The sequence below is a fragment of the Agrilus planipennis genome, unplaced genomic scaffold (assembly GCF_000699045.2).
Source record: "Agrilus planipennis isolate EAB-ADULT unplaced genomic scaffold, Apla_2.0 scaffold35, whole genome shotgun sequence".
NCBI lineage: Eukaryota > Metazoa > Arthropoda > Insecta > Coleoptera > Buprestidae > Agrilus > Agrilus planipennis.
This window is the reverse complement of record NW_020438957.1, coordinates 1639849-1647924: the sequence shown is the minus strand read 5'-3', so window position 1 is coordinate 1647924 and position 8076 is coordinate 1639849. Positions and strand designations below refer to the sequence as shown.

Genomic DNA, 8076 nt, shown 5'->3' with positions numbered 1-8076 from the left:
ATCTCCACTACAATTTTTAAAGAAGTAAGAACTAATAATATTATTATATAATTAAGAACAAGAAGAACCATTAGCTATTGTATATCCATAAAAAAGATACTGCTACTGGATATTTACCTGCCATTTTCACTTGAGCGAGTTGATTCATCATCTACAATAATTCGTCTGTAATTTCTAGTTGATGAATTGAATCTTCTGGGAAAACCACTAATGATAGGACTTGTATTATTACTAGGTGTTTCTTGTTCTTCTGCAGCATTTGCATTTGTATCTTCTTCAGTATTATTTTGGGAGGTGGTGTCCTTACTAGTGCAGGCAGAATCGGTTGAATTTTCATTAAAATTACAATTATCAGTCTTTAAACGTTTTGCATTTTCAATATGATTCACATGATTGGCTGTTTCTTGAGTTTTTTCAACATCTTCATCAGACATGGTTTCATCCATATTTATTCTAAAAATAAAAACAAAAACGTAATTAAACCTTTATAAACATAAATTAATATTTGAGTCTTGCTAATTCTTACGTAGGACAACTCCAATTAGTTTTTATAAAACGTAAATCTAAATTAACTTCAAAATAATATACATTTATAGGTTTTATGAGCTGTCAAATTCTGAACTTATCAAAATAAAAATATTCCAATTTCAACACAAATTGTTATCGTACACATAATAATTTAAAAAAAGGACAAAATGGATGTCAAACAATACACCTACTAATTTATTTTTGTTGCAGAGAAATGAGTAATTTTATCCAGTAAAATTTTCTCTCCTAAGCTACGTCTTCAAAAACCTTAACATTAACAGGTTTTATACACTAGTAAGTAAATTATTATTATTAGATGTTGAACTGTTATAATTCAATGTTTGATAGGTAAATTACAAGTTTATGATAAATTAGGAAAATGTAAAACATTTTTTGCGGAATAAACTAGAACAAAATACTTTTCCGTAAGATTTTCACCCAATATACACATTCACACATATTTGCACATATTAATAATAATAGTTTTCTTTACACTTTTCACGCAGAAACCATAGAAACAGATAAATCATTGCAAATGAATGAAATGAAACGAGGAAGTGTCTTCTGCATCTGTGCACGGTCCGATAGTTCTTAAATTTTTTAAAAGCACGGTCCAACCGCATATATTATGTTTAAACATACAAAAGGAAGGACATGGACACGATACTATTCTAGGAATCTAATTTTCTCAGATTATTGACTTGTTATCAGTAAACTACCATTGGTCGGGCACATTTTATACACATGCTTATAAAAATAATTACAAGTAACTTTTACCTTACCCTCATACATGAAATGATCATTTAAGCAATATTACAGCATCAATTCTTTCAGCTTGATTTAAAAAATAAATGTATGTATATACTTTTCTGATATAGGGGAATCCCATAAATGTTTGTAGTACATTATGAAGAGAAAAGGTTATTTTCGTTGGAGATTATATTTAGTTATTAATGTTTGATAAACTTTAGCTACATAAAAATGATTTATATGGGATCAACCAATTAACGTTTTTTCAGAGCTACAAACATAGTTGTACTACGTGTACAAATAGAGTAAGTAATAAATGGTTGGTATAGGTACGAATAATTTCTTTAATGAAAATAATGTACACATTATTGCCTAGACCACCATGATAGTTAGGTATATAATACACATCAGATTATGACCTAACATTTACAATAAATACACTGCATTATTTCCATCAAACCGTCGAAATTAAATTATCACGTAAATTCACATTCTTCATCTTTTATACATAATTTTATGGATACTCATTGCAAATATTCTTATTATTTTAGGTTTTACATCCATTTCCGCTAAACACGATTTTTGATCTACATACACACATGCTTATACATCGTAACGAGTACATGTTACCATTTTAATTTTTTTTTTTTAATAATTAAATATCATATTATTATTATTATTAAAAGTGAATTCATGAATGATAGTAAATAATTACATCCATCGCCGGTTTCCTCGTTTTATTATTTTTTTCTTCTGATATGACACATTTACTTCGTTAGTGCGGATGTCTTAATGCTCACAGGTCAAAAAATATCTTTTTTATAAAAGCCTTATACTCCTGCGCCTCATCGTGTTATTACAGTTATGTATTTAACGCACTTTAATCTATTTTTTTTATTGGGATATGTATAAAAGTCACAAATATTTTTACCTTATTTTCTGAAATTCTGTGAACATTTAATAGCTTTTTAAAAGACAATAAAGTAGCGGTTAGCGATCATTTCTAATAGTAAAAAAGTGCTACTGTTAATTAAACAATTTTAGTAATATGAAATAAAAATCAACCGATTGTAACAAACAACTAATTTATAAGGTTGATTTTTATTTCTAAAACAAGAAACAATTTTATATCTAAGAAAAAATACAAAAAAATTCTAGATATTCTTTGTATTTTTTCTTGTACATGAAATAGTATCAGAGTATACATATAAAATAAATAACTGGAATGTAGTAATTAAAAATATAACATGGGATGAAAAGAATATTTGTTCAAAATGTAACCATAATCACATATAAAATTTAGACAATTATTTAGGTATTTTGTATTAAATTACTGAAATCGGTAGCAATTCTTTGTGAACTAATAGTAATGTAACAGATTATTCAACAGTTTTCCTTCCTTGAAAAGGTCACTACCATCTTTATACCTGAAGGAATAAGAACTATAATGAGCATTAAATAAATTTCAGTATTCTGATAAACTTATTAATAATAAAACAACATGTGTCACATAAGGAATGTTAATATTTAATTAATCTTATTTTATTACGAAATTCTCCATAACTTTAGAAAAAAAAGTATTTGAAATTACTTGTGTTGAATAAATACAGGGTGTCAAATTACCAATTAATGTTGGACTATAAAAGTCACTATTATTAAGAATCTTTTAGAAAAAAAAGTGAGTACGGACAAGGAGAGACGGGAAGAAAAACGGGCATAATAAGACCTTAAGTAAATTACTGTTTGCAAATAATTCAGGATGTAGGACGTTATAGTTTTTCGGAAATGAGAATATTGACTAAGGGTAGAAAGAAGTCAGTCTTTGAATTGACCACCTTATCATAATGAAAAAATTAATACTAAAGAAAAATTTATAAACATCTTAAAAAGAATTGAGAAATTTGTAAAGTGACATCCTGTACAACATTTTGTCAAAATTAATGTAAATCACATGTATAAATTAATTTCAAAAGCTTGATTGTGGAAATAATAGAGTAAGCAAAATAAAACTATAATTAAAATTTTGTGCAACCAAAACTAAATGATGGAACTTTTCTTTTGTGACAATAACACAACGTCCCACAACTTCTTGAAAATGTAATATAGTCAGTCTAAAACTTACACTACAAAAAGTCATCTATACAGAAAAGAAAATGATTTAACAAATTACAAATAAACAAAAATCGAAGAACGACGAAATACTTAATGTTAGGGAGACGATAATATTACATAATTAATATATATCAGAAATATAAGTACTAGGAACTTTAAGATTTCTATTTTGTTTGGTCCTCCTTAACATTTGAAACCGAACCATATTTCTACTACGAGTTGATACATATATACAGGAACATACGATAAATATCAATAAAAAACTGTCATTCTAATTCCTACTATACACTATAACTAGGGCTATAACTCGGTTTATTTATTATCTATAAAGGTTTTACAAAAATCAACGAAGAACAGCCACTGGTAAAATATATATCTCAAGACCCTGCTTATTGTGTGACAGCTCTTTGTCAATTCATTTTCTCGCATTATTATTACAGAAAATACATGCTAGAAAAAAAAAACCCTTCAAAATAAGGGCGCTTTTCTCATAGTTACAACGTAAGTATAGTATGTGTTTCTAGTACGATATTAATGAACGACTATGTACAAATGTTGTATGATTCACTCGGGATGATCGTAATTTCAACTGATAATGACACGGCGTACAAAGTGATTAAAAGTACAGAAACAATCGTGGAAGACGGTTATCACGATTAAGGAAAAGATAATACAGTGAATTCTGTTTTTACGGCGAATCGGCGCACAAATTACATTCTATTTATTAGCAATACTAGAATGGTTCTTGAATCTTGAAAGTGTGCAGAATAATATAATAAAGAAGAAACTGTACAGTAGATAAAATTCCGTACATTGTTTCTTCTTTGTTCTTAGGCTGCGTAAAATTGAAGTCGTGTAAAAGTAGAATTGGACGCATTTATTATGTGAAAAGTTTCTGAAANTTTGGTGATAAGTAAAAGTATACAGGTACTTTTCTCTTTTAACGTCAAACTGAAATAGTTTGTCATAAATTTTTCTATTATAATTCGGAAAATTCCCAACAACAAAACGATAAAACAATGCATCAATTTAAAAATGCGTATTAAAGAATTGTAAAATTGTGTGACGTGGTTGCGAAAATGAGAGAATATTGATAAGAAACAATTGTATTTCAAATTTTGTGGAAAGTAAAAACAAAAGTGAATGTAGATTCTATACTCATGCCATATGCATCTCACAAAATTTTAAAATATTTATTTTTCATTAACTCCTCATTCAAGAATGTAAAAACAATTTCTGCAAATATTTTTAATGCACTGCCTAAATAATAGGTAATTGTCTACTTTTAGAAATTCACAATATCTTTTTTTTAACAGTTCAATTTTAATAGAAAGCAAATTTGCTATTTAAAATAAGATTTAGCTAATATCAAATTACTAGCATAAAAAGCAGAGAAATAAGATTGGAAAAGCAAACTTACCATTCATTTCTTTCATGGCTTTTGTGAAATCTGATGGATCCTTGAAACTGACGAATCCATAGCCCCTACTCTTGTTTGTTCTTTTATCTCTAACAACTCTAGCTTTAACAAATGATGGATATTTATTAAATGTTCTAGTCAAAAGCTCATCTGTAACATCATTTCCTAAATCACCACAAAATATTCTAAAGTCATCCTCAGACCAATCAGTTAAAGTTGGATCCTCCCAAACTTGACCACCTGCTGTTCGCAATAACTTTTTGTTTTTACCCCTTCTCTTATAATCATCAGGGCCAAATGACTGAAATGCACTACTAGCTTTTCCTGCAATAAAAATTATATTAAAAACTACTGTCATTACTAAAAGAATATTTTACTGTACCTTGTGAAATTGCTTGTTCTGCAGGTACACTGACCTTTTCTTTTAGTTTTTTTAATTTCTTGTCGACTTCTGACTGTAATGCCATAAAATCTACTTGACTTTGCATAATAGGCTGTTGCTGAGGTTGTTGAATGGTTTTAGTTGGAGTGTAAAGGGTTGGTTTTGCAGACACAACTGCTGGCTGAGGGGCGTCATTAATCCTTCTAATAGTACCTTTCACCTGTTGAGGTATCATCATAGGAGGAGCAGGAGGTGGTGGAATATGACCAAAGCCGGGCAAATTGAGAGTTGGATAACCTGGATTAAACGAAACAGCACCTGACATAGGTAGTCCTGAAATTTCAGCCTCAAACCTGCAAAAGAAAACGTAAGTTGAATACGACAAAATAATACTTTAAATTCAATGCATGTACCGGCTCATTTCATCTTCCATTTTTCTAAATTTATCTCCCGACCTGTCCATTGTTTACTTTACAAAAATTATTGCCTTATTTAATAATTTTTTAAACAATTACACGAAACCGCTGCACAACTATTGAGAACTAACCTCAAAGGCTCAAATCATAGATAGCTCAAATTTAAATGTCATACATCAAGGTCAAATCCCTGACAGGAGATTATTCTTAGGCAACCAACAATACAACTGCGCAATGCATTATACGTAACCTACCGACCTAACCTACAATTGTGGTGCTTCAAAGTGATTTTAAAAATAAGAATTTCTTATAAGAAAATAATATTTTGTAGTCAAACATGACACTTTATCACTTTGGTAATTGTATAGCACTTATTTATGTTCCCTATTATCTCACGTATAAATATTCAGGATTGTAAGTACTATTGTCAACTAATTAACAAACAGAGCTCCAAAGTGTATTTCATTGTTTAGGTCCGAATATGGGGCATTTTGGAAGTGTATTCAAGCTGGTTCTACTTATATCTTTACTCAACTAGCAAAAATGTTAGTGTTAGCAACGTTCTTTCCAGACAGTGAAACAGATACTATAGACTTTTTAGGTGTAAGAAGTTGTATCCCAAAATTGACAAGTACTACAAAGCAATTGTTTTTTAGGAATTCCTAAAAGCCACAGTAGATCTGACAGATTTAGTAGGTCTATATTTAATTTTAAAAAGTATTCCTGGAAAAGGGCACAGCAAAGTTCTAACTGCTGGAATAGGTTGGGCAACAGCTGAAGTAATTCTTTCAAGGGCCCTTCTTCTTTGGGTGGGTGCAAGAGGAGCAGAGTTTGATTGGAAATACATTCAAAAATCACTAGAATCAAATATTGCATTGGTACAGCACATTTCCACAGCTACTTTGGTTTGGTTGTGGACAAGACATGATTTGAAAGCCCGTTTAAGACCCATAGTTGTATCATTATTAATATTTTCATCCTATAAAGCTTTAATACTGGATTTATTGTTTAAATCTTTAGCAATAGGTCCATGGATTGCATTGTCATTAAAAGCAATAATTACTATTACATCTAGTTTTGTTACACTTATATTGTATGCAGGGCTTGCCCAAGCAATTGGAATATTTTAATAATTGTTAATTTAAAAAATGAACAAATTAGTTTCATTATAATTATTCAAAAACATGATAATAAACAATTATTCTTTTGTGTTAATTGTAAATTTTTGTATTCAACTGAAATATAATACCATTAGGACCATAAAGAAATATTATTTATTACATGTTAGAAGTCCTGATATTTGAACTGAGTTTCTGTCATTAAAAGTTTTTGAATCAGGCTATGGTAAATTACAGATTTTTAACAAACGCTTTTCGAAATATTAATGAAATATCCTTTTTATTAATTCTTTATATTACAAACAATAAATATACAACAGATAAACTAGTAACTGTGATGTATATAACTACGATATATGAACGAGAATATTAATGTTCCATTTTTTATTCTCTGTTTTGCGTGTGTGTGGCTAGTAAACTAATTGTTAAAAGAGGGAAATTTCAGAATAATTTTTGCTGACTACCGTGACTTCGGAATCGCTTTTTATTAGCGAAAGGACGAATTTTTTTTTTGTTTACAAAACCTCAGATAAAGAAAACCCAAAACAAATACAAACCTTACAAGATCACACTCTATCTTATTCGTTGTTTATGATGTAGTACAGCCAGGGGGGCTGTCCGGGTCCGAGTCAATACTGCTATCTCCAGAACCAGAACGTGACGAACTCGGAGAACTGCTTGAAGAATTATTAACACTGTTGGAAGAATTATTAACGAATTGTATAAAGTCCTCTGCCCCAGAAGCAGCTGCTCTCTGTGAATAAATAATTTAATAATATATTGATGCCTGCATGTGTTTTCCTTTCATTTTTACCTGTCTGTTTGAATTTCTAAGATGACGCCAGAGCATCCATAACATTTGACTTTCGTTTATGTCGGTGGAAGATGACCAACTTGCACGGGCTTTGCTGTTGGATTTTATGGCGTCTGCGATTCCCGTCATGGGCGGGTCGTCATCTCTAGATGGCACCCACAATTTTACGTCCCAATCTAAACCACTCGTACATAGAAAAGGTAAACTTGGATGAGGTTCTAACACATTTACCTTGAAAAAAACATAAGTTATCTTTTTTAAGATAATAAAAAAAAAATTACAAAAGGAAAATACAGATTAATTAATTATAAGTGTTATAACTTAAGTTATACATATTTGAAATTGTGTATTGGTAAAAAAAAATTAACTTACAACACCATTATCATCGGCCAACATGAAATTGACGATCGCTTCAGTGTTCTTTTCCCAGAAGAAAACGTTACCACAATCGGAACCACTCAAAATAAATTCCGACTTTGGGCCGAAATAATTAACTCCCTTTATTGTGGCGCCATTACGATGACCCTGGTACTGGT

At 29.9% G+C, this 8076-nt stretch overlaps 3 protein-coding genes across 3 annotated transcripts in view; 1 reads left to right on the top strand and 2 right to left on the bottom strand.

Annotated features, from left to right (window-relative positions):
• The window catches only part of LOC108744794 (RNA-binding protein 42), a 16540-nt gene extending 10787 nt beyond the window's left edge, over positions 1-5753 (bottom strand). The window contains exons 1-3 of the mRNA XM_018480712.2: positions 5606-5753; positions 5193-5545; positions 4811-5134 (exon numbers count right to left, since the gene is read on the bottom strand). Coding sequence (XP_018336214.1) covers positions 4811-5134; positions 5193-5545; positions 5606-5655 — 727 coding nt within the window. The 5' untranslated portion in view covers positions 5656-5753. The remainder of the gene's footprint in view (positions 1-4810; positions 5135-5192; positions 5546-5605) is intronic.
• Positions 5754-5849: 96 nt separating this feature from the next.
• LOC108744767 (transmembrane protein 147) lies at positions 5850-7276 on the top strand. The gene is made up of 3 exons (XM_018480676.2): positions 5850-6022; positions 6082-6211; positions 6265-7276. The coding sequence occupies exons 1-3, from the start codon at positions 5946-5948 to the stop codon at positions 6736-6738; spliced, it is 681 nt and encodes a 226-aa protein (XP_018336178.2). The 5' UTR covers positions 5850-5945; the 3' UTR covers positions 6739-7276.
• The window catches only part of LOC108744786 (DDB1- and CUL4-associated factor 8), a 12557-nt gene continuing 11481 nt past the window's right edge, over positions 7001-8076 (bottom strand). Inside the window, exons 7-9 of the mRNA XM_025975085.1 lie at positions 7913-8064; positions 7541-7771; positions 7001-7480 (exon numbers count right to left, since the gene is read on the bottom strand). Coding sequence (XP_025830870.1) covers positions 7316-7480; positions 7541-7771; positions 7913-8064 — 548 coding nt within the window. The 3' untranslated portion in view covers positions 7001-7315. The remainder of the gene's footprint in view (positions 7481-7540; positions 7772-7912; positions 8065-8076) is intronic.

Coding starts and splice junctions, on each gene's coding strand:
- LOC108744767 (XM_018480676.2), top strand. CDS start 5,946: ATGACACTTTATCACTTTGGTAATTGTATAGCACTTATTTATGTTCCC. Junction 6,023..6,081: donor ACGTATAAATATTCAGGATT/GTAAGTACTATT, acceptor TTCATTGTTTAG/GTCCGAATATGGGGCATTTT. Junction 6,212..6,264: donor ATACTATAGACTTTTTAGGT/GTAAGAAGTTGT, acceptor ATTGTTTTTTAG/GAATTCCTAAAAGCCACAGT.